Source organism: Symphalangus syndactylus, chromosome 12, assembly GCF_028878055.3.
Source record: "Symphalangus syndactylus isolate Jambi chromosome 12, NHGRI_mSymSyn1-v2.1_pri, whole genome shotgun sequence".
NCBI lineage: Eukaryota > Metazoa > Chordata > Mammalia > Primates > Hylobatidae > Symphalangus > Symphalangus syndactylus.
Window position 1 is genome coordinate 94,989,814 of NC_072441.2, and position 27,124 is coordinate 95,016,937.

The 27,124-nt window shown below is 36.4% G+C and overlaps 1 protein-coding gene and 1 pseudogene across 4 annotated transcripts in view; both read left to right on the forward strand.

Moving 5' to 3' along the window:
• Nucleotides 1-25,686, forward strand: part of MAEL (maelstrom spermatogenic transposon silencer) — a 33,357-nt gene extending 7,671 nt beyond the window's left edge. For all 4 annotated transcript variants that reach the window (XM_063625052.1, XM_063625055.1, XM_063625053.1 and 1 more), the window contains 7 exons: nucleotides 7,580-7,704; nucleotides 8,478-8,532; nucleotides 8,658-8,799; nucleotides 19,672-19,734; nucleotides 21,278-21,410; nucleotides 24,543-24,618; nucleotides 25,140-25,686. In XM_063625052.1, the coding sequence (XP_063481122.1) occupies nucleotides 7,580-7,704; nucleotides 8,478-8,532; nucleotides 8,658-8,799; nucleotides 19,672-19,734; nucleotides 21,278-21,410; nucleotides 24,543-24,618; nucleotides 25,140-25,327 (782 nt within the window). In that variant the 3' untranslated portion in view covers nucleotides 25,328-25,686. The remainder of the gene's footprint in view (nucleotides 1-7,579; nucleotides 7,705-8,477; nucleotides 8,533-8,657; nucleotides 8,800-19,671; nucleotides 19,735-21,277; nucleotides 21,411-24,542; nucleotides 24,619-25,139) is intronic.
• Nucleotides 9,359-9,477, forward strand: LOC134734906 (uncharacterized; annotated as a pseudogene).
• Nucleotides 25,687-27,124: the final 1,438 nt, after the last annotated feature.

The following is a 27,124-nucleotide window of genomic DNA, read 5'->3' on the forward strand; positions in this document are numbered from 1 at the left end:
ATATCTCTCCCTGATGGCATTCCCTTCCCTCTTTATGAGAAAACTATGATTCTGAATTTTGTGTTTGAATTTTGTGTATTTATTTTCTGAATAGTTTTACTACATGTACATATTTGTTTAAATGATGTATTTAATTTTACTTGTTTCAATGTTTATGTAACTAACCTATTGTATGTATCAGGGTGCCCAATCTTTGGGCTTCCGTGGGCCACATTTTTTTTCTCTAAGACAGTCTCACTCCCTCGCCCAGGCTGGAGTGCAGTGGCACGATCTCGGCTCACTGCAACCTCCACCTCCCAGGTTCAAGTGAATCTCCTGCCTCAGCCTCCTGAGTAGTTGGGATTACAGGTGTGCATCACCATGCCCGGCTAATTTTTTGTATCTTTAATAGAGACAGGGTTTCACCATGTTGGCCAGGCTGGTCTTGAACCCCTGACCTCGTTATCTGCCCGCCTGGGTCCTCAAAGTGCTGGGATTACAGGCGTGAGCCACCGCGCCTGGCCCCCCCGAGCCACATTGGAAGAAGAATTGCCTTGGGCCACACATAAAATACATTAACACTAATAATAACTGTTGAACCTAACAAACAAAAATCACAAAAAAATCTTGTAATGTTTTAAGAAAGTTTATGAATTTGTATTGGGCTGCATTCAAAGCCGTCCTGGGCCGCATGAGGCCTGCATGCCGCGGGTTTTACAAGCGTGATATATATATTTCCTTTCCTGTATTTTTTAACTCAGTATTTTTCACTCGTTTTCTATTGAATCGTTTGTTTTTCTTACTGATTTGTGGAAGTTTATCTTATCTGCTGATGGATTTTTAAAAATTGTGTGCAGATACCTGTTTTCAGTTTGTGTCTTGTATTTTTCACTCTCTTTATGGTGTCTTTTAATGAACAGACTTCTTAAACATTTTTTGATTTTTAGAGATGGGGTCTTGCTTTATTGCCCAGGCTGGAGCATGATGGCTGTTCACAGATGCAGTCATAGCTCACTGCAGGCTCGAATTCCTGGGCTCAAGTGATCCTCCTGCCTCACTCTCCTGAGTAGCTGGGACTTGAGGCATGCACCACTGTGCCAGCTTGTTTTTATTTTTAATTTGGTAAATGTGTCGATATTTTTTATCATTTGTGGGATTTTGTGTCTTATTCAAGAATTCTTCTTTACCCCAAGGTTGTGAAAATAATCTCTATTTCTAAAAATTATAGAGCTTTATTTTTTGTATTCAAGTTCTTATTCTACCTGGAATTGACTTGTGTATAGTGTGAGGGAGAGATTCACTTTAATTTTTAACCATGTGGATAATCATTTATCACAGCCTCATTTATTGAATAATCAATTTGTACCCCAATATGTAGTGCCACCTGTATCATATCATGTTTCTGTTTGTGTGTGGGAGGATCTTTTGTTCTCTTTATTCTGTTCTGTTCTACTTTTTTTGCTGTCAATATCATATTCTTAAACACAGTAGTTTGATGATATAGATAAGCCACCGACCTCGTTCTTTTGGAATATCATGGCTGCTTTGACCCTTTGTTCTTCCAAACACAATTTAGAATCAGTTCTTCCTGTTTTACATTAGGTCATTTTGGAGAAAACTGGTATCTTCATTATATTGAATCTTTATATTTGTTAACATGGGGCTTCCCTCCTATTTTTTAGATCCGTAATGTCTTTCAGTAAAATTTTATAATTTTCTCCATTAACAATCTGAATGTCATTCGTTAAATTTATAGTTTATCATGCCTTTTGTTGCTGTTATAAGTGATATCCCTTGAAATTATATTTTCTAATTGTTTACTTTTATATTTTGGTTTTGTCCCACCCATTGGTAAACTCTGAGTTTTTAGAAAATTACTTTATCATATAAGTTAAATCACTTCGTTCTTTCTAATCTATATATCTTCATTTAAAATTTTTTAAATTTGCTTTGTCTTAGTATACTGACCAGGACCTCTAGTTTCTAGGGTTTCGTCAGTGAGTATGCTATTTGCTGTAGTTTCTTCTTTCTCTCCCCGCCCCCGTTTTTGGTGTGTGCCCTTTATCAGGATAAAGATGTTTCCTTCTACATGCACACCTTGTTTTATTGCATTTCACTTTATTGCACTTTGCATATATTGCATTTTTTTACACATTGAGGTTTCTGGCAGCCCTGCATTGAGCAAGTCTATTGGCATCATTTTTCCAGTAGCATGTGCTTGCTTTTCTCTGTGTCACATTTTGGTAATTCTCGCAATATTTCAAACTTTGTCATTATCATCATGTCTGTTATGGTGATGTGTGATCAGTGATCTTTGATGTTACTATTGTAATTGTTTTGGAGTGTCATGAACCATGCCCATATACGATGGCAAATTTAATTAATAAATGTTGTATGTGTTCTGACTGCTCCCCTGACTGGCCATTGCCTCATATCTCTCCCTTTCCTTGGGCCTCACTATTCCCTGAGACACAACAATATTGAAGTTAGGTCAATTAATAACCCTACAATGGCCTCTCAGTGTTCAAGTGAAAGGAAGGGTTATGTAAAGGGAGCATGTCTCTGACTTTAAATCAAAAGCTAGAAATGATTCAGCTTAGTGAGGAATGCATATCAAAAGCTGCAGTAGACCAAAAACTAGGCTGCTTGTGCCAAATGACCCAAGTTGTGAATGCAAAGGGAATGTTCCTGAAGGAAACTTATGTACTACTACAGTGAACAACCAATGATAAGAAAGTGAAACAGCCCCATTGCTGACATGAAGAAAGTTTTAGTGGTCAGAATAGATCAGCATTCTCCAGTTACCACATACCCTTAAGCTGAAGCCTAATACAAAACAAAGCCTTAACTGTCTTCAATTCTGTGAAGGCTGAGAGAGGTGAGGAAGCTGCAGAATAAAAGTTTGAAGTTTGCAGAGTTTGGTTCATCAGGTTTAAGGAAAGAAGCCATCTCTATAACATAAAAGTGCAAAGTGAAGGAGCAAGTGCTGACGCAGACGCTGCAGCAAGTCATCCAGAGGATCTAGCTAAGATAACTGATCAAGGTGGCTACAGCAAATGGCAGATTTTCAATGAAAATGAAACCACCTTCTGTTGGAAGAAGATACCATCTGGGAGTTTAATAGCTAGAGAGGATAAGTCAGTGCCTGGCTTCAAAGGACAGACTGATTCTCTTGTTAGTGACTAATGGAGCTGGTGACTTTAAGTTGAAGCCAGTGCTTATTTACCCATTCTGAAAATCTTAGAGCTTTTAGGAAATTATGCTAAATTGACTCTGCTTGTGCTAGTATAAATGGAACAACAAAGCCTGGAAGAAAGCACATCTGCTTATTGCATGGTTTACTGAATATTTTAAGACCACTGTTGAGATCTGCTGCTCAGAAAAAAAAAGATTCCTTTCAAAATTTTACTGCTCTTTGACAGTAGACCTAGTCATCCAAGAGCTCTGGTGGAGATGTAAAGAGATTAATGTTTTCATGCCTGCTACCACAACATATATTCTGTAGCCCATGGATCAAGGAGTAATTTCAACTTTCAAGTCTTATTATTTAAGAAATATGTTTTATAAGGCTATAGCCATCATAAATGATGATTCTTCTGATGGATCTAAGCAAAGTAAATTGAAAACCTTCTGAAAAGGATTCACCATTCTAGATGCCATTAAGAATATACATAATTCATTGGAGGAGGTCAAAATATCAACATTAAAGGTTGTTTGCAAGAAGTAGATTCCAGCCCTCATGAATGACTTTGAGCGGTTCAAGACTTCAGTGGAGGAAGTAATAGAAGAGAACTAGAATTAGAAATGGAACCTGAAAATGTGCTGCAGTCTCACAATAAAACTTGAATGGGTAAGGAGTTGCTTCTTATGGATGAGAAAATAAACTAGTTGCTTGAGATGGAAACTACTCCTAGTGAAGATGCTGTGAACACTGGTGAAATGACAAAGGACTAAGAATATTTCATAAACTTGGTAAAGTAGCAGCAGGGTTTGAAAGGATTGACTTAAATTTCAAAAGAAGTTCTGTGAGTAAAATGTTATCAAACAATATCACATGCTACAGAGAAATTCTTCATGAAAGGAAGAGTCAATGTGGCAAACTTCATTGTTTGATTTTAAGAAGTTGCCACAGCAACTACAGCCTTCAGCAACCATGACCCTGATAGTCAGCAGCCAGTAACATCAAGACAGGATCTTCCACCAGCATGGGAATGTAAACTAGTACAACCACTATGGGAAAAAATATGTGGAAATTCCTTAATGAACTAAAAGTAGAACTACCATTTGAAAATTCTGACAGTCCCACTACTGGATATCATCTACCCAGAGGAAAAGAAGTCATACGAAAAGGATAACTTGCACACACATGTTTATAACAGCACAGTTTGCAATTGCAAAAATGTGGAACCAGTCCAAATGCCCATCAATCAACAAGTGAATAAAGAAACTGTAGTATATATATGTGTGTATATATATGATGGAATACTACTCAGCCATAAAAAGGAATGAGTTGATGGCATCCGCAGCAACCTGGGTAGGATTGGAGACTGTTATTCTAAGTGAAGCAACTCAGGAATGGAAAACCAAACATATGTTCTCACTCATAAATGGGAGCTAAGCTATAAGGATGCAAAGGCATAGGAATGATACAAGGGACTTTGGGGACTTGGGGGCGGAAGGGTGGGAAGGAGGTGAGGGATAAAAGACTACAAATTAGGTTCGGTGTATACTACTCAGGTGAGGGTCCACCGAAATCTCACAAATCACCACTAAATAACTTACTCGTGTAACCAAATACCACCTGTTCCCCAAAAACCTATGGAAATAAAAACATTTTTTAAAAAAGATCTTTCACCAGCAAAAAGATTGTTAAGTCACTGAAGACTCAGATGATCAGTAGTATTTTTAGCAATAAAATATTTTTATATTAAGGTATGTTCATTTTTAAAACAATGCTACTGCACACTTAATATAGTCATATCTTTATAGAGTACAGTAAACATTTATATGCACTGGGAAACCAAAATATTTGCGTGACACTTTATTTCAATACTTGCTTTATTGTGGCAGTCTGGAACTGAAACCCACAGCATCTCCAAGATATGCTTATATTCCCTATCTGGCTAGGGAGATAGCAGTTGCACATTTTAATGAATACTTTTTCTGCATGTCGTATGATTTTTGCCTTTTGTTCATGTGGCCATTTATTTACTTTTTGAGACAGAGTCTCACTCCATCACCCAGGCTAGAGTGCAGTGGCATTATCTCAGCTTGCTGTAGCCTCTGCCTACCAGGCTCAAGTGATTCTCGTCCCTCAGCCTCCTGAGTAGCTAGAATTATAGGTGCACATCACCACGCCCAGCTAATTTTTGTATTTTTATTAGAGACAAGGTTTCGCCATGTTGGCCAGGCCAATCTCAAACTCCTGATCTCAAGTGGTCTGCCCACCTTAGCCTCCCAAAGTGCTGAGATTACAGGCGTGAGCCACCGCGCCGGCCTCATGTGGTGGTTTGCTAGTGTTAAACGAACATTGTCTTCCAGGAACAAACCCAGCGTGGTCACTATATATTTCACATACAATATACCGAGTTTTGTTTGTTACTATTTTGTTTTAGGACTTTTCCATTTATGTTAAAGACTAAGATTATCTAATTTTATTATCAAGGTTATTTTGCCATTATAAAATGGGTTTGGGAATAGATTTTAAGATTTTGAATTTGATTCTTTTTTATGGCTCTACAGAAATTACTAATATTGCCTTTAATTTCCCTAAACATAATAAGCCTAGTTATTTTAAAGTGTTATGTCGGATAATCCTCTTATAGGGATCTTCTTTTTGGAGCTGATTTTATAGTCTGTTGGTTATGGTGATGTTCAGTCAAGCTAACAGAATCTCTTCATATTGTCTAGTTATTTTCGAGTGCTAAACAGTGTATATGAAATCTTGTTATTTCTCTCCAAAGAAGATTTATGATTGTGTCTGTCAGAAAGCTGGAGTCACTAGCATCTCAGATTACCTTAATGCATTTTCATGGATTGAGGTGGTTTTAAATTGGGTTTCAGACATCACAAAAGTCAATTTTTAGTTGGCCTTTACTGGAAAAAGGGGGAAGGATGGACAGGTAATCACCAAAGGATTATTAGTAAAATTTACAGTTGACTTCACAGCATAAACAATGGAAGGCAGAAGACAATGGAATATTTTTTTAATTATAAATTTTTAGGTAAGTAATATTGCAATAAAATAGTTCTTACCAGGTCTGAGTTTATTGGAAACTCTGTTCTGTTTCTCAGCCTCTAAATCTCCTCTTCCAGAATTGGTAACTGGCCCTGGGAAGAAACAAACCCAACTGCCAGATTCAGCTTTCTAAGATTTCTTGCTTTCCAAGATTTTAGGCCCATGATTCATGATTCCTCATCGTGTTTTTGTCTCTGTGGGTCTTCGAAGGTGTTTTATTTGTTCAGCTTTTCCCTAATCTATCATTAGAAGTTGAACAACTCCTGCATCTCTTTGGGGGAGAGTAAAGGGGAATGGAGTTCTTGCTCATTCACTCAGGCTGGAGTGCAGTGGTATGATCATAATTCACTGCAGCCTCAAACTCCTGGCTCAATTGATCCAGTCTCAGCCTCCCAAGTAGCTGGGGCTGCAGGTGCACACCACCACACCTGGCTTCCTGAATCTTTTTTTTAATATATATAATTAACAATTTTATGCTAAAATTTGTAATTTGATCTCCTCAGACATAATTATGTAAAATCTGTCTATTCAAAATCTGGAGTACCTGTGGGTATCTTTCTGTCAACTATATATTCGTTCTCATTGTTGTTTTATTGCGTACCTGATTGTTCATGGAGTATTTGGTGAAAGTAATGATTTCAGAGTAATTTGAGACTTATGATAATGTTAACTTCCTCTGGAAAGGGTTTGTGTTTGCTTTTTTAAGATACCTGGGGGCCTAGAAGGCCAGGCCCAGAAGCTGTTAAAAGCACTCTATTCAGTCATTCAGCTTCCTCTTCCGGAATTGGCAAATGATCCAGAGGAAAAACTTCCCTAAAGCTAATCTCACGTCTCTGAATTGATACATTATCTAATCTTAACCCATTAATTCCTTAATGCTCTATGTGATCTTAATATCCTTACGCTTTTTTATTTTCTGTGGGAAAGTTGGTCTAAATTACTTGGCCTTTTTTTCCTGTGAAGTGGGTGTCATCATATAACTTTTTATAAAGCAGTCATTACTATTAAGTTCTCAAGCCTTACTAATGTATGAAAGGCAGCATGGGAACAGTAAAACACCACAGGCCTGGTTACTGAACAAACCTGGGTTTAAGTCATGACTCAACTGTTTACCAATTATTAACTTACTAATTTCTGTGATTCTCAGTTGTTTCTCATACACACACACACACACACATATCACATCACATCATAGAATGGCTGTAAGACTGTGGGTTAAAATATGTAAAATCCTTACCAAAACGGGGCTTTGTACAAGTACTTAACTATGTGTTACCCACTACTCTCTTCTTGTACCCCCACTTCCATACCTACCCCATAATATTTATCTTGCTCAAAGTTTGAACTTTTTATTTCCCTCAGGTGATTCTAGTCACAAGATTCCTATTTCAAATTTTGAACGTGGGCATAACCAAGCAACTGTGTTACAAAACCTTTATAGATTTATTCATCCCAACCCAGGGAACTGGCCACCTATCTACTGCAAGGTAATTTCAGATTAAGAAGTTCTTTTAAGATATCAATTTATAGTACCAAAAGATCCATAAAACAAAGAATTTTTGCCTGTGTATTTTTGTCTGTATATTGTGTGTCTTAAAACACATTCATTTTGAATTGTTTTGAATGTAATTAGGTATAGTGCCTATTTTAAAAATGTCTCCAATTTTGGAGGGATTTTGAAGACTGCAAAAGCTAAACATATTTCTATTTTGGTAGAGTTCATGTTCTCTGAGTTCTTCTTTCTGAAATATCTGCAATATCTTTTTACTCTTAAGAATGGATGCTCCATTCTATTCTGTACACCTATCTTTCCAAACAAGAATACCTTTTCTTCAAAACTGTCTTTGTAGCAATCCCTTCCTTCTTTGTTTGTAATATTTAGAGAGATTATATTCTTCCAGGCTTGGAGTTGAAAAGTTGGGTTTTAACCTTGATACTTAGTATAACTGTGAGGTGATTATCTATCTTTTTCTGAACATTGGTTTCTTCATTTACATACCCTAGGTCTCTCTTGCTTCTCATAAAGTATCTTAACATTTCTGTATAAATGTAACTGACTAATAATAGCTGTAGTCTTTTCTAATATGTGTCAATTTTTTGTAGTTTTCATTTCATTGGCACAAACTCTTCAGTCTTTCTCCTGTGCCCCCTACCTCCCAACCCCCACATTTTGAAAGGACAGCATTAGAAGTCATTCAAAGTAGGAGAAGTTACAAGTAGTTTTTTTGTTTTGTTTTGTTTTCTTTTTTGCTTTCTCCAGTCTGATGATAGAACCAGAGTCAACTGGTGTTTGAAGCATATGGCAAAGGCATCAGGTAAGTAAAACTCTGGGTTGCTGCGGAAGTGCTTTATAGTTAATATCTGTATTTGTTTCCACTTTGATATCTTCCAAGTATCTAAATTTACTAATTGTATGTGTTTTTCCATTTCCTAATGGAAGAAATCAGGCAAGATCTACAACTTCTCACTGTAGAGGATCTTGTGGTGGGGATCTACCAACAAAAATTTCTCAAGGAGCCCTCTAAGACTTGGATTCGAAGCCTCCTAGATGTGGCTATGTGGGATTATTCTAGCAACACAAGGTATTGCTAGCATTTTTGTTTTAGAGTCATTTTGACTTACTTCCTAAACTGAGAAAATATGGTAGGACTATTTTTGCCTTTTTATGCAATATTTTCCCATAACAGCTTAGAATCATTGTATTTCCCTGAATATAAAATTTCATTGATAGTAAGATATATTGTTATTTGTGTATCACTAAAAACAAACCTGCCAAATAAACTGTTCTTTCTTATGACTTAGAATTTCTATACTGATGAGAGAATGTCCTTAAATTTATTTAGACAGATTTTTATTACATAGAACTCTTGTACTTACATGTAAAAGAATATATAAGTGAAATAAATTGGCAAAAGTATTTTTTATTTTGAGATAATTTTAGACTTACAGAAAAGTTGCAAAAATAATACAAAGTTTACTATTCTGTTTCCTTAATTGCTAACATTTTAATACATTTTCTTTATAATTTTATTTCTAAATATATATACACTTTTTCAAAACCACTTGAGGGTAAGTTGCTATCATTATGCCTCTTTATACCTAAATATTTCAATATGTGTTTCCTAAGAATAAGAATGTTTAGTCTACAGCCATAGCACCCTGAACACACCTGATCTTGTCTGATCTCACAAGCTAAGCAGGGATTGGCCTGGTTAGTACTTAGATGAGAGACTGCCTGGGAATACTGGGTGTTGTAGGATTTTACTGTGTGTGTGCATGCGCGCGTGTGTGTGTATAGAAAATTTATATTACCATAGTGTAATGATCAAAATCAGGAATATTGAATATAGGATACAATACTATTATCTAATCCGAGACCATATTCATATTGTATTAGTTGTTCCACTATGTCTTTTATAGCCAAAAAAATTCTAGAGCCCGGTCCAAGACCACATGTTGCACTTAGTTATTATATCTCTTTAATCTGAAACAGTTCCTCAGTCTTATTTTCACTTTTGTGATCTGGACATTTTTGAGTACAGGCCGGTTATTTTATAGAATGTTTCTCACTTTTAGTTGATCCTTATTTCCTTATGGTTAAATTGAGATTATGCATTTTTGGCAGGAATACCACAGAAGGGATTATGTGACTGACTGCTCAGTGTGTCATATCTGGAGGCATATGATGTCAGTTTGTCCCATTACTGATGATGATAACTTTGATCACTTGTTTAAGATAGTACCTATCAATATTTCTCTATTGGAAAGTTACTGGTTTTTTTTTACCAAATATATATATATAGATAGATATACACACCAAATATATATATTTATATATATATGTATTTATTTTATATATATTTATATATATATTTATAAATATATTACAAAATATATATATTATATATATACATATTTTTTTTGAGACAGACTCTTGCTCTGTCACCCAGGCTGGAGTGCAGTAGCGTAATCTCAGCTCACTGCACCCTCCACCTCCCAGGTTCAAGTGATTCTCGTGCCTCAGCCTCTCGAGTAGTTGGGATTACAGGCACCCGCCACCATGCCCAGCTAATTTTTGTATTTTTAGTAGAGACGCAGTTTCACCATGTTGGCCAGGCTGGTCTTGAACTCCTCACCTCACATGATCCGCCCGTCTCAGCCTCCCAAAGTGCTGGGATTACGTGCGTGAGCCATTGCTCCTGGCTTTTTACCATATAATTAATAAATATTTTGTGGGGAAATACTTTCAAATTGGGTAGGTATTGTATTCTCTTCCTCAAACTTTCATATACAAATTTTAGTATCAAGTGCTGCTTTTTGTCTGAGTCAATTGTTACTATCATTGTGAAAGGTGATTTTTCTAATTTGATTGTTCCTTCTGCATTTATTGGTTGGCATTCCACTGTAAAAAAAAAAAAAAAAAAAAAGTTTCTCCTTTTTACCCATTTATTTATTTTTTTTCATTTATATGAGCATGGACTCATGGATTCCTATTCAATACATTTTAATCTATTATTGTAATTTATTTTTATGATCAAATTGTTCCATATATGGCCAGTGGGAGTACCTTCAAGCAGGGGTTTGTGTGCCCTTTTGACACTGCTTCATTGCTTTCTATCTAACAGTGCTTCTTTGCTTTCTATTTGGCACAATATGTTCCAGGCCTATCTTGTACTTTCTTTGTTCCAGCCCTGGATTAGCCATTTCTCCCGAGAAACTCTGGTTTCTTTTAGTGGAGCATAATAGTTAGGAGATAGAATCTGGGTAGTAGATGTGCTCATTTCTTACTAGAGTATCATTGATTCTAGATCCCCTTAGTAGAGAGCTAGGAAATGTGTGTGTGTGTGTGTGTGTGTGTGTGCGTGCACACCATATACATCTGTTTGTAGCTAGGTCTCTCAGTCTTTTTATCCATCTCTATCTTATCATGAGTTCACACTTAACCTGTAATTTCAATCCAATACCATAGAGTTCTCTAGTTTTTTTACTTTTTAAAAAACTTCCTTTCTCTGAGAATGAGAACCCTGGCTGTAAGTATTTTTTAGAATTATATGGTACCACTATTTTTAAAAAAAGACATACAACTGTTTAGAGTTTGTTTATAATCGCTTTTAGTCTGAAAGTATATAGTCAAAATACTTTGTTCAGAAGTTATTTAGGTTCTTTTTTCCCCTTTCAGTACAAATTACTCTTTTGGAATATATTAATAGTTAAGTTCATTTGCTTGTTTGTATTCCATTTTTGCTAATTTAGCTTTTGAATGTCTAAAGCATTTCCATTTTGTAAACAAAAATAATATTAGGAAGTGTCACTTTATTCTAGCTTCATTAAAAAAAAGCTTGTTAGGATTGCATTAAATTTATAACTTAACTTGGGGATAACTGAAATATTTATAGTGTTGAGTTATTTCCAAAGACTAGGGACATCTTTCCATTGTTCAAATCTACTTTTGTGTCTTTCAGATATGTTTTAAAATTTTTCTCACACATATTGTGCATCTCTAGGACTGGCGCATTTTTGTAGGAGCAGTTCCTTGATAACTTTTTCTGTTCTTCTATGGAAATTGGTTTTATTAGGCTTTCTAATTTTAATGGAGTAAATTTTGGTAATCTGTATGTTTCTAGAAAATGATACATGTTATATAGCTTTTCAAAGTTATTTGTTTAAAGACCTGCAAGGAAGTGTGGTCTCAAAATTTTTTTAAATTTCATCTGTTTCAATGGTTATCTTGTCATTGTATATTTGTGCTCTCTCATTTTTTTGTAAGCAAATCTGTTGTCTTTTAATTTTTCAAAACAATAGGATTTTAATTTATTAGACCTGTTTTTCTATTCTCTTCCTAATTAATTTTTGCTGTTATTCTCTTTGTATGTTGTTGTTCTTTTTCTAGTTTTGGGGGCTGGAAATGTAATTTATCTTTTGCCTGATTTTTTTTATGTGTTTAGTAGAGTGAATTTTCTCTTAATCATTGTTTTCAATGAATTACGTAGATTATTGCATGCAATATTTTAATTGCCATTTTAAATAAATTATGTCATTTTAACTCTCAACCACCATCTCTTTAAAACAAGGCTTTTAAATGTCCAGGTGAAAAGGGCTTTCTGCATTTTGTTTCTTTTAGTAAATTCCAATGTCTTTACATTGTGGTCAGAAAGTGTTTATAATATTTTTACTTTATGGAAGTTACTGGTATTTGGGGTTTTTTTGCTGACTTAATATATAATCAATTTTTGTGACTGTTCTCTTGGCATGAGAATATACTTTCTTTTCGGGATGTAGCATTTGAGATCCACACACATATGTCATCTACATTGATTGTATTGTTTACATTTTCTTTAGTTATATTTTATCCAGTTGATATGTCTTGTGTTGACAGTAATCTCCTGTTATTACTGTGTTTCTGTCTGTGTTTCATTGCATTTCCTGTAGTTGTAAGCTGGCTGCTGTGATATTTGATGCCGTAAAAGTTAAAGTTTGCTGAACCTTGATACAGTAAATTGATCAGGGGCTCATGGAAGAGTATTCCCTGTGTTCTTGCATGTTTAAAACTTTTTCTAATGGTTTACACCATATTTCCTTGAGTTTCTAGAAAATGCAACTTCATTTTATGGCTTTGTGTGTTCCTTTTGTGAAATTTGGTCAGTTAATTCTCTTGGCCTTAGTTATCTTGGCCTTAGTTATCTGATCTTTTTGACTGGAGTTAGTTGATCATTTTGCCTGGAGACCTTAGTCTTTTTTCATTTTTAAAGTCTAATACTGTTACTAGGCTATTTCTCTGAGTTTATATGCAGGTCCATTTTCTGAGACATTTGGTGAGTCCTTTCAATATACAGAATCAGGTTCTATTTCTGGAGATTTTTTTTTTTAGATCATAGTTTAATATTAGTTTTGTTCCACTGTTTAATGTTTCTTCTTAAAATAAGGAGTCCAATATATATGTATGTTTGATCTTCTTTGCCTTTCATTTTAATCACTTTTTCTGACCCTTTTTACTTTGTTTATTCTCATGATAGTTTCTGCTTTCTTCAGTTTCTCTTATTAACTTTACAAATGAATCTGTTCAGCCTTGGGCAGTTGGTAATTTAGTTCTTTTCTGTAATGTTTTTGTCTTTTTTCTCCTCTCTTTCTTGAGTTGCGTAATTTCTTCTTTTTTGTTTATTTCTGTTTCTAGTTTTGAAGTTTCTCATTTAGGGTGTGTTTTTATATTCTGACATTCTTTTTGAGGATATTTAATTTAACATGGAATGGTGATTGATATGGTTTGACTGTATGTCCCCACCCAAATCTCACCTCGAATTGTAACCCCTATAACCCCCACGTGTCAAGGATTGGACCAGGTGGAGGTAACTGGATCATGGGGGCGGTTCCCCCATGCTGTTCTCATGAGATCTGATGGATTTAATAAGCATCTGGCATTTCCCCTGTTTGCACTCATTCCAATCTGCTGCCTTTTGAAGAAGGTGGCTGCTTCTCCTTTGCCTTTCCCGTGATTGTAACTTTCCTGAGGCCTCCCCACCAATGCAAATCTGTGAGTCAGTTAAACCTCTTTCCTTTATAAATTACCCAGTCTCAAATATTACTTCATAGCAGTGTGAGAACAGACTAACACAGTAATGTTACGTTTTTCCCCTCCTTCATATTTTTTTGGGGGTGGGGGTATGAGAAATTATCAGCTAAAATGTTTTGATTCTCCTTTTCTGTTTTCTTTTCTTTTTTTTTTTTTTTAAGAGAGTCTTGCTCTGTCACCCTGGCCAGAATACAGTGACACAGTCGTAGCTCACTGCAGCCTGGAACTCCTAGAGTCAAGCAATCCTCATGCCTCAGTCTCCTGAGTAGCTGGTACTACAGGCATGTGCTACCATGCCTACCTAGTTATTTTTCATTTGTCGTGGAGACAGAATCTTGCTGTGTTGCCCAGGCTGGTGTCGAACTTCTGGCCTCAAGTGATCTTCCTGCTTCCAAATTGCTGGGATTACAGGTGCAAGCCATCATGCCAGGCTATTTTCTTCTTATAATAGCTTGTTTTCTTCCCATAATAGCTTTCTGTAGATGAAGATACATTGCTCCTTTGCGTTTCTTGGACAAGGCTGATAATTTAGCGGGAGGTTTGATTGAGAGTCTTTGTTCCAAGAACCTTCCTCTCTGTCAGTGTGACAAAGTACAGGTTCTTTAATGAATGTTTTCAGGGTGGTGGGAGTGTGGTTGTAGGTTCTTAGAATTTTATTTCCTGCATGATCTTAAATTTCCCCCTTTACTTTTTTTTCTCCACCTGATTTCTAAAGGGCACTTCCCCCTTCCTCTTTCACTTAGCATGGCACTTGCCTATAGTCAGTGCTCTGATCTACTAGGACTGTTTGAATATTTACGTAAAGAATGGGCTTCCTCATTGTAAGAATGATTTTAATTTAATCTTAGGCTCTCCATTTTCTTTCTTTCTTCCCCATGGTTTTTTTCTGGACTCTACTCCATATAAAGATTGGGGTAGGAGATTGAGAAATTGCTCCATTGGAAATTACAGTTTTCATTTTTCTATTTATAGACAACTGAGTTTTGTAGCGTTCTTCTAGTTATGCTGTAGGTGTAGATTTTGTTTTCCCCACCACGTTTGTGGTTGTTGTTCTTGTTAATCTGTAAAGCTTATGGATGATGTGTTAAGATATTTGGATTTATGTACCATTACCTCAGTTACAGGCTGAAGTATTTCTAAAATTTCACATTGAGTCATTCATTGTCCATGTTTTTATACATTATTGTCCTCTGTGCCATTAAGAGTGTTGGCGATACAGCATTTCTTAAAAAAGAATTCCACTGTTGTCTCTGGGGTTTTCTTCTAAGCATACCCTTTCTGCAAGTTTTGATGCCAGTTCTTTCTTGATCTTTTCAGAAGAGGTCAAAAGAAAGTTTTCGGGGACAAACTAATATGTCCTCAAATAATCTTTAAATGGTTTATTGACTAAAATGTTGAAGGATTGCAAATGTCTGGTTACCATCAAGATTAATAATTAAATTTGTACATGGTTAGATAATGGCAACTATTTCTAGACTGTCAAATAGACATTGTGCAATACCTTCAATTTTAAGATGCATTCTAATTTTGATTAGAATGTCAAGAAAATGTGTTTTATAATTGAAGAAATACAGTATTGAGTTCAGCAGAGTAGCTATACTCTACAACAAGATTAGAGTAGCTCTAGTTTAAGACATTATTTGAGGTCCATGCCGTGGGATTTTGTTAAAGGTAAAACTCTTACATAGTACTGTAGGCACTTTACTAAACTTCTTTGGACAGGATGGATCTACTTTTTATTGAGCTTCATAACATAACAAGATTCAAGTGTATGATATTTTACAAGGGAGTTTGGATTTTAGTGTACAATAGAAACTGTTAGAATCTGTTAATATAAGCAAATGAAACTTATTCCAACCACTGCTCTTAAATGCTTACTAAAAGACCTTAAAGTTTGTAATAAATTTGTGATAAATGTTTTGTCTAGTTCTAAGAGAAATGGGTAGGTTTTGTATTGGTGAAATTGAGTACAGTTAGACAAATTGAATATTAGAATCTTAAGTAAACAGTCTGTTAATAACATGCATTTTGGAGGCTAGAATATTTATAATTTTTATAGGTCCCCTATTCTCCTGATGCTTCTTGTCATAATTCTTCTTGGACTAATTCACTGTCTATGATCTGCTGACTAAACATGGCAGCCTTTATTTAGTCAAATATTTATTGAGCACCTCCTCTGTGCCAGAAGATGATCCAAAGGTGAGCAAAATTAATGTGGTCCCTGCCTTCAAGAAGCTAACCGTTAAGTAGGAAAGAAACATACAGTACATAATAAAGAAAATGGTAATTTTAGCTTGTGATAAGTGCTAAGAAGATAATCAACAGGACACTCTGACAGAGAAGAATGTATAGAAAAGTAGACCACTTTATAGAATGGTCAAGAAGACTTTGAGGGTGTGACATTAGAACCGAAGTGGGAGAAAGATGCAGCCATGCAAAAAAATGGTAAGAAGAGCACTCTAGACAGAGATCGAAAAGCCTTGAGGTAAAGGCTTGGTATTTACTAGAAATTGTTAGACAATCAGTGTGACTGGGGAGTAATAAGTGAAGAGGAGAATGCACAAGATGAGGTTGAAGCAGTTGGAGGTCATAAACCGTTAGAAAAAGTTTTAAACGTGCAAGAACACAAGGAGAGATGGAAAGGAATAGGTTGATTTAAGATAGGTTAAAGTCAGTAGACCTTGCTGATGGACTGGACCCAGGGAGAGAAAATGGAAAGAAATAATGAAAGACGACGCCCAGGTTTCTGGTGTATACTACTGGATAGATGAGGAGGAGAGGAGCAAGGTTACAATGTTCTGAGGTCCTGGTGAAGCATCACATCTGGAGATAGCAGGCAAGCAACTGTCGTCCTGCTAGAGTGCAGTGAAGTGGTTTGGGTAGTGTCAGCATTCTTTTCACTATGTGCTGGGCACTGAAGATACAGTACAGGAAGACAAGTCTTCTGCCTTGATGGACCTCACAACATGTAGATGAGATCACCTCGGCAAACAGTAGAAAGAGAAGAGGACTTGGCACAAGCCCTGATGAGCTCTGACAAGTTAAAATGTGGGCAGAGGCTTTTCAAAGTCTCAGTACCTCTCAGCCTGTAAGTGTTGCTATGTTATACAAATCATCATAGCCATGATCAGTATTGATGAGGGTTGAACAGATGAGAAAAAACTGGGATTCTGGATGTAATAATTTCATAAATTCCTGTGAAGTAGTTGGTCTTCTTTACCACTCTATAAAGTGCTCTGCCTTTCTACACAATCTTCTATATCCTGTTAGGGCTATTAGTTTGCTTTTGTTCCCTGGATTATCTCATTCTTCTGGATTGTGAGTTGTGGTCTCCCTGTTTTGTTCTTTTTCGTGTTGCAGGCTTTTCTTGAATGCCTGATTATTCTTGATTGCATTCATATTTAGAAATGAGGCTACAAAGCCAAGTGTTCCATATTGTTCAGTGGGGATTGTTAACTGATGAGGCTTTCCTGTAAGGAAAGCAGACAAGAGAGATGTTTAGTTGGAGGCAAAATCCTAAATGCTAGAACATGAAAGGCTTTGCTCTAGGGTACCAGCAGCCATTCTTGCTGCCTGGTTTTCCAAGAACAGTTTACTTTTTTGCATGGAGGGTCAGGGAAGTAGACTGTTCTTTTTACAGAAGTTCAGCCTCGTGTCTTCCCTTTCTGCTCTGTGAGTAGAGACATGTTAACAAGTCCAGAGCCTCTCCAGAGTTCTGATAGGCAGACCTTCTTCTGCTGTTAGCCTCTTGAGCACTGAAGACTGTGACTTCTTTCCAGCTTCATCAGTTACCATTTATTTTACTTGCCACAGATTTGTTAAAATGTCTTCTATGGAGGCCTCTTCCTGCTTTTTTCCTTTATTGTGGACATCTACCATTTTTATTCTTTGACTGTCATCTTCACAGCATCTTAGGACCAAGAAGAGGTAAATTTGTGCAGGTGTTTAATTCACCATCTTGAACCAGAAACCCCAGCAATGATAGTATTAAGAGATGCAGTTTTATACTTTATCACTTTAGAATAGTTTTTCTTAGTCCATTTTAATGAGCTTTTGATACTTAGCAGGATTGGAGCTGCTCTTGTGTATAAGGCACTTGTATGGGAGAGTTTCTGTGGGAAATATGGGAAAGAGTGACACGATCATCCTTGGCCTCAGAATCTCCTGTCCAATAAGACTCTAGTGTGAAGATACTAGTCATGTATGGTAAATTCTGGTAGAATTCCAAAAGAGTTTCAAAAAGTTATGAAAAATCATATGCAGAAGACATCACTTAAGTGTTGTGAGGGTTTTAAAACTATTAATTACTATATGGAATAAATGTTTTATTTGTTTCTTCTGTGAAGATAGAATTTCTTAGAGCAGAGATTTGGGTTGAAAGGGGGGACCTTTCCAATAAAAAATGGCCTGAATAGTGACTCAGAGAAATGAAAGCCTGCCGGGCGCAGTGGCTCACGCCTGTAATCCCAGCACTATGGGAGGCCAAGGTGGGTGGATCACCTGAGGTCAGCAGTTCGAGACCAGCCTGGATAACATGGTGAAACCCTGTCTCTACTAAAAATACAAAAATTAGCCAGGCGTGGTGGCACATGCTTGTAATCCCAGCTACTCAGGAGGTTGAGGCACGAGAATCATTTGAACCCGGGCGGTGGAGGTTGCAGTGAGCAGAGATCGCACCTCATATCTAAATATGAACGCAGTCAAGGATAATCAGGCATTCAAGAAAAGCCTGCAACATGAAAAAGAACAAAATAGACCACAACTCACAATCCAGAAGAATGAGATAATCCAGGGAACAAAAGCAAACTAATAGCTCTAACAGGATATAGAAGATTGTGTAGAAAGGCAGAGTACTTTATAGAGTACTGTGCCCAGCCAGTTTAGAGTTTTTTTGTTTTCTTAATTTTTATTTTTTGCCGATACATAGTATGTTTATATAACTTAACTTTTAACCTAAGGCTTCATGTTACAGTTTTGTGAACTACCACATTTATAGGCTCACTTTTCTTTGGAAAAACAGTGGGAAATTCTTAATTTTATTTTTAAGTGGTCTTCCATTCATCCATGCATGAAATAACTTTCATCCAGTGCAAATAATGGACTTTTTACACTGTTTAGTGTGTTTATAATTTTAAATGAAGACTTTTGCTAAGTTTAGGCAAGCTTTGTATTGTACAAGTAGAGCTGCTATGAGTCTTAATGGACTGTGTACTCATTGGAAAGATATACACAAGTTTATAACAGCTCTTGTCATGAAAGTGTGCTATTTTAGTGTCTGTAACCTTGTATTGACTTACACAAATTATTTCCGTTGTTTCCCCACCAACATCACCTCCTGAGATCTCCACTGAAACACCACCTTCTCAGTGTTACCTTTCATTGACACTTTATCTAAAATGTTCCTCCCCAATATTTTATATCATCTTTTTATTTTTTTCTCTTTAGAACTTTCCCAATTTTCCAATTTACTGTGTATTATGCTTGCGTATCTTTCTTGATCTTTCTTTCCCACTAGAAAGTAAGTTTTGTGTGGATAATAATTTCTATTTTTTCAATACTGTATTTCTAGTGCCTACCACAAGGCCTAGCAAATAGTGTACATTGAATAAATGTTGAATGAGTGCATGTCACTAATGTGCCAGAAGCACTCATTTTATTTCAAGGTAAAATTTGACTGTATGGTTATGTGTAGGTTGCATAGTATCATGAATTTGTATCAGAGAATGTAGCATTAAAATCTGTTTTTTAAAAATCTTTGTGTTAAATTTGAAGTTTTAACCTTCAAGTAACCTTATTTTTTAAAAGATTTCAGATAGAAATCTGGCATATAAAAACCTTTAAGCATTGCTACTTCAGTTAGGATATTAAAGTCCATTTTGTTGTACAGGTGCAAGTGGCATGAAGAAAATGATATTCTCTTCTGTGCTTTAGCTGTTTGCAAGAAGATTGCGTAAGTTGGGGAAAGGAGTTTCTTCATAATACTGTATTCTGATTAAATTATTCTCTGCTATTTTGCTTGCTATAGCTTTGGCAATCCAGGTAACTCTGTTTCCACAATGCTCTTTTAAAACAAAGGGGGTCAAATCAAAACTACAGCGAGATATTATCTCACCCTGGTTTAAAATGGCTTATATCCAAAAGACAGGCAATAATAAATGCTGGTAAGGATGTGGAGAAAAGGGAACCCTCATACACTGTTGGTGGGATGTAAGTTAATACAACCACTATGGGGAACAGTTTGGAGGTTCTCCAAAAAACTAAAAATAGAGCTACCATATGATCCAGCACTTCTACTGCTGGGTATATCCCCAAAGAAAGGAAATACATTGAAGAAATATCTACACTCCCATGTTTGTTGCAGCATTGTTTACAATAGCCAAGATTTGGAAGCAACCTAAGTATCCATCAGCAGATGAATGGATAAAGAAAATGTGGTACATATACACAATAGAGTACTATTCAGCCATTAAAAAAAAATGAGATTCAGTCATTTGCAACAACATAGATGGAACTAGAGGTCATTATGTTAAGTGAAATAAGCCAGGCACAGGAAAATAAACATCTCATGTGCTCACTTATTTGTGGAATCTAAAAATCAAAACAATTGAACCCATGGAGATAGTAGAAGGAATGATTACCAGAGGCTAGGAAGAGTACTAGAGGGGTGAGGGGGAAGTAAAGATTGTTAATTGGTACAAAAAATAGTTTGAATGAATGAATAAGGCCTAGTATTTGATAGCACAACAGAGTGACTATAGTCAATAATAATTTAATTGTACATTTGAAAATAACTAAAAGAGAATCATTGGATTGTTTATAATACAAAGGATAAATACTTGAAGGGATGGATATACCATCTTCCATGATGTGATTACTACATATTGCATGCTTGTATCAAAACATCTTGTGTACCCCATAAATATATGCACCTACTATGTACTCATAAAAAATAAAAATAAAGGTGGTTTTGTACATGATATTCCTTTTATTTTCTGTCCATGTCACTTCTCCTAGCAATATGGGTGAACCTTCAGAACCACTTCCTTATTGGGGTACTCTAACACATAGGTCTTTTGTTCTCGTTTTGTAGTGAAAGTACCTGGAGCCCTAGATAATCTGGGTGCTCTGGTAGCCCAGTGGGTGATATTAGTTCAGAGGATAGATTAGTGCTTATGGTTATAGTCTTATTTCTGCCGCTGCCATCTCCTTGCCTTAAACATTTGGGAATCCTGGTAATCTTTACCTTCCTTGCCATGCCCTTAAAATGAACCTCAAATTTTATCTGGCAATCAAAAGATTGCTTAGCAGTAATAACCTGTTTTACTATATGTATTGCTATTTATTTATATGTCTTCTCTGAATCTCCAAATTTATTTTTTCCCAGTTTATAACAGTATCTCAGATGCTTTCTTTTTGTTAGAGATTTTAAAATACAAATACTTTTAGATGAATTAAATTAGATTCTGATAGTGAGATTTTTATTTCTTTTAAAGGTACTGCATCAGTAATTCTCTGGCCACTCTCTTTGGAATCCAGCTCACAGAGGCTCATGTACCACTACAAGATTATGAGGCCAGCAATAGTGTGACACCCAAAATGGTTGTATTGGATGCAGGGCGTTACCAGGTAAGGAACTGACTTTTAAGAGCTGCTGGTTTCTTTAGCTGTTCTACTCAATGTGATTCTGGCCAACAGCAGCAAAAGATCAGCCTTTGTTTGGTTCTTTCCCTCCCCTTAAACATTATTTTGAAGTCCTTCATGGAATGTCAAACAGTTCCTAATCCGGTTGCATCTTGTGTAAAATTCTTTTTTCTCTGGTATATTTCCTACGAATTTAACAAAGTTTTAAGAAAGTTAAAACTGGTATTTAGTCTTTATGTAAAACATTTCCAAAGATTTATTCCAAAAATTAAATATCTGAATGTAAGTAATATAAATATTCTAAACATCTACTTCAAAAATATTTAAGACCTGATTTAGGATTTGATTAAAAGCTATCTAATTTCCTTACCACCTTCCTTCCCTCCCTGCTGTTTACTTATTAGTAGGCCTCTAAACCACTAAGTGCATAGCAGTTAAGAGTATGGGCTCTAGGGTCAGAATTCCTGAATTTTATTTTAGGTTCTGCTATGTATAAGCTTTGTGACTTTATGCACAATACTTGAACTTTCTGTACTAATTTTTTATGTATTAAACAAGAACAATATTAGGGGCTAGTATTTGTTAGGATTAAATGCAGCAATATATGACAATACCAAGGCCTCCCTGCCTTAGAGCTTAATAGATAATAAATAAATATCGTTATTTTAAAATAAACATTTAGTGAAAAGGAAACTCAAAAAATGGCATGAACTACTGATAAAAACAACTAGATTCATCCTAGTTAATTATGCTGAACAAAAGAAGCAGTCTCCAAAATTCCGTGCTTTAGAATATACTGTATGATTCCATTCATATGACATTTTTTTGAAGACTAAACTATAACAAGAACAAATTAGTGGTTCCCAGGAGTTAGGGGTGGGAACAAGGTGTCTGTAAAGGGATTGAGCATGAGAGAGGTTTTTGAGGTGATAGAATGGCTCTGTATCCTGATTGTGGTGTTTACACAAGTCTGTACATATGTTAAACTTCATAGATGTGTACACCAAGAAAAAAGTTTTACTGTATGATAATTTAAAAATAAAAACGGAAGGACTTCAGAGCTCTCCATATGTACTCTGGGCAAGACCCTTCTCTACCCTCCCTTTAAACCTTTTGCCCAGTGGTTCTCGACTCCATTTTGTGTCCTCCATGAGACATCTGACAATGCCTGGGGACATTTTTGGTTGTCACATCTGGGGAGGGGGTGCCCCTGGCATTTAGTGGATAAAGGCCAGGAATGCTGTTAAGCACTGTATCTATACAGGACAGCCTTCCAAAACAAAGCATTTTCCAGCCTAAAATATCATTAGTGCCCAGGTTGAGAAACCCTTCCTTAGCTTCATCACCACCATCTGTGTTCACATCATCAGAATTAATCTCAATAATGTGCCTTTTCATTGTTTACATCAGTTACTATAGGAAGCCTAGGACTCTTAGATTCTCTCTCATCTCCCAGACTCGTCTTATTTGGCTGGTCCTATTTCCCAGCCCTCCCCAACTCCTGAGAAACTTTCCTGTGGGTTTTCTCAGCCTTAGTTATCAGCAAAATTTCAGGTATCTTCAGTTTCTTTGGGGGAAAGTCTATTTACCTTCTTGGTTCTAACTAAAACTTGACCCTCCTCTAAGGACACTGCTTCTGTATTAGCCTTTTCAAATGGTGACATCTTTTTCTTCTTCATGTGTCATGGGCCTAGATTTGAAGTAGTGTCCTTGATTGTGGCTTCCAGACTTCTTTATACAGTCTCCCCAAAATTCCTAGGCATTGAATTTCCTGTTGTCCAGGATGTAGTACCTTTTTGGAATCAGTAGACTCCAAGTGGCCCCTTTTTGGAGTCAGCAGACTCCTGAGTTGGTTCCCCTCGTTCTTAGAAGAACACTGATCCAGAAAACTGGTTTTTCCATCAGAATTATTTCAATTTCCCTACACATAGTCCTTCCAACTGCCTAACCTCTCAGTTCGACTTCCTCTCCTTCAATAATCCTGTCTTCTACCTAACAATCGTATCCTGGACCTCAGTGGTACCTCCTTCATAATCTCAATTTCAAACATCCCCCTCTCAGACTACCACCATCTTCTAGTACCCCTGTGCGAACAATTATTTAGTCTCTACTGGGATGTACAATTCATTTATGCCTCCACTGTTTTATACTCCCTTACAGGGCCACTTCATTGCACAACCCCAGGGCACCATTCACACTAGTAATGCTGTAGCCTCATGTCTTCTCCTTTACCACCTTTGTCTCTACCCTTCACCTCCTTCCTTCCCAACTCAGATTCCTTGGCCTATCTTTTCCACTGCCTTGCATGCACTGTCAACTCCATTGGCCCTCTGTTTTTCATCATACCTGACAAATACTAACCCTGATTACATGTAACTCTTCATCTACTCTCTTCCTATGCCTGTGACACTAAATGTGGCTAGAAAGGAACTACCATGCTGACCGATCTTACTGACTATTCATCACCACCAACTTCAAGGGGCCTTTATTGTTGCCTGACAGATACCCATTTCTCTAGTCTGATTAATTTCCTACTCTCCTAGACAGTTATTTCTCACCACCTTTTTCCTTCAAATTTCATCATCTCTTCCCTCACCTTTGCTGTAGCTGATTCCTTTGCCTCCTACTTCTCTGAGAAAATAGAAACAGTTGGGAGAGATTTTCTACATATTCCTACCACTCATCTACCTGCATCTACCATATCCTCTGCTTTACTCCTATTTTAATGAATGAATTTTCTGTGTTCCTATCTAAAACCAATCTGTCTACTTGTATATTAGATTTCCTTCCCTTACCACTCAAGGACATGGCTTCAGTAATTTTCCCCTCCTGTATCATCAGGGATTCCCTCTGTTCTAATTCATTATCAGCAAACGTGCTATAATCTCACCTTTAGAAAAAAAAAGGCAAACCCTTTTTTACCCTGTAATTCCTAATCTCCCTCCAAAGTCTATCCTATTTTCCCCCCCTCTTTGCAGCAAAAATTGATAAGACATTGGAAAAGTATTTGAGTATTAGTTTGCATTTTTAAAGAGTAATATGAAATTGAAGACAGACCATCCAATAATGGATAAGAAATAAACATTTTTCCCCCTGGTATTTTCCTGCTCCTTACAGAAGCTAAGGGTGGGGAGTTCAGGATTCTCTCATTTCAACTCTTCTAATCAGGAACAAAGATCAAACACACCCATTGGTAAGCAACTTTTATATTTTACAAAAATGCACCTAAAGGATGTTAGAGCCTATTACTAAGATCCCAGGGTGTGGTATTTAAACAGTGATATCTAAATTAGCTTTAGGATATAAGGAGCTTGTTGAATTGAGGGTTTTATTTGGCATTAGCACCTTGAACAATTTAGATGTGTACATTTTTGCATCACTTGGATGCATTGTAACTTCTCAGAATTTGTCAGGGCATTTAAAAGAAAACCTATTTTTCTTGTAGCAGCAATAGCTTTATAGTTTTGATTTTAATGATATCTTTTGTGGGGTGAGAAACTTTAAAAGCTAGTAACATGAAATTTCAAGTGGTGCCTAAAGAACTTCAATTAAAAGTTTCCTGGGCTGAAAACAAAAACATTTTTCTATTCTTGACCCATTGAATTATGGCTTAGTGAAAGGCCTACAGTAGGATGAGTCAGTTAATTGAGGCATCTCTTTGTAATAAAATTATAAAATTGCTATATCTCTTTTCTCGTATTTTCAATATCCTAGGTGACTACCCATCTAGGGTGAAAATTTCTGGCCAAAACAGCAGGGTTCGGGGAAGAGGGATTACCCGCTTACTAGAGAGCATCTCCAGTTCCTCCAGCAATATCCACAAATTCTCCAACTGTGACACTTCACTCTCACCTTACATGTCCCAAAAAGATGGATACAAATCTTTCTCTTCCTTATCTTAATGATGATACTCTTTTCAATTTCTGAAAACAATAACAGGCCCAACTTCCTTCTTACTAGAGTCATATTAAACAGATCACATCAATGACAAGTGTCCCTACTATAAAAACTACTTAACTTGTAAGGAAATTGTTTCATAGATTTAAAAAAATTGTGGTTGGAGAGCATCTTGGCATTTGTGCTTTTTTTCTTGAGGGATTGTTCTGCTTCCTGGCTGTATGATGGGTATATCATTAAAATTTGGAGTCCTATATGAACAAAACTGACATTTTTAGAGTTGTACTTTTGGGAATGTTAGAGATTGATAATTCTTCCCCCTGATAATAAAGGTATTGAATATCTGTTATGAAAGGTTCTAAAATAGTGTTAATCTGTTTCTTCCTGTCATGAAATGGGAACTTTACACTAGAGACCTGCAGGCTGTTTTTATTGCAAATAACTAAGAAAATTAGCCTTTAACAAACACAGAGTTTTGCTACCTTAAAAAGTTATTGAAATATACTTACTTTGGCAAAAGAAGCCACTTGAAAGATGAGAAGGAAAAATTAGAAAGGTTAAGTAATATACCCTAAATCACATCACATGGCTAGATATTGAATGAATTTCTTATCCATCCGACTGCAAAGCAAGCAGGTATTATATTGAGTCAGGTGTTCACTCTGACTGACTTAAACCGGCTTATGTTCTCAACCTGGGGTAATATATAACCTAGGATGAGTAAAACAGGTATGGTAACCCCTTTTACTTTAAACCACAAGCCAAGACCACACATGACATTGGCAGAGGCAACAATTTGATTTAAGTCTGTCTGACCCCAAACTCTGGTCCCTCTGATTACAGAGAATGACTGTCCTGGGCCTCTGGTTTTTATTAATACCCATATTTTCCTTTACTAACTGTTGAGTACCTACCTTGTGGACGTTTTATATGTGTCATCTTATTAAATCCTTATTACCACTCTGAAGGAGGCGATACATGTTAAGAGACCAAAAAATGCTCAGGTCACATAGCTCCTAACTGAAGGAACTGTTGTTATTCCAAGTCAGTCTGACTCCAAAGACCATGTTCCTTTTTTTTTAATTGGCTGACCTTTTGTATAGATCATGTTCCTAATACACTATATTGTCCTCCATCTCGCATTCATCTGTTTCTGATACCAGATCTTTGAACAAGAACAATTCATAGACTAAATTTATATATTATATTTTCTAGTAGTTTTTTTTTCTTTAAAAACTTCATATCAAAGCTTTGAAACCATTGTGTCTTTTAAAAATCAACTTATTCAGGGGGTGGTGGCTCACACCTTCAATCCCACCAGTTTGGGAGGCTGAGGCAGCAGGATCACTTGAGGACAGGGTTTGAGACCAGCTGAGGCATAATAGCAAAACCCCAGCTCTACAACAAGTTAAAAAGTTAGCCAGGCGTGGTGGTGCATGCCTGTAGTCCTAGCTACCAGGGAGGCTGAGGTAGGAGGATCACTTTAGCCCAGGAGTTCAAGGCTGCATTGAGCTGTGACCATGCCATTGCACTCTAGCCTGGGTAGCAGGGCAAGACCCTGCCTCTACAAAACTAATAATAATAACTTTGAAAAACTCAGCTTATCAATAATTGGGTGGAGAAGATGAGGAAGGCTTAAAATATTCAGACTCATGACTTCAAATACCTAAGTCTTATTCTCTGTCACCTTAATTCAGTCCTCTGTGAATTGTTCAAGTTAATTTTTTAATTTAAATAATAGTATTGGTTGTACTTTTGAGGTATATGTCAAATAACAAAAACAATTCAATAGGGCCCAGGGA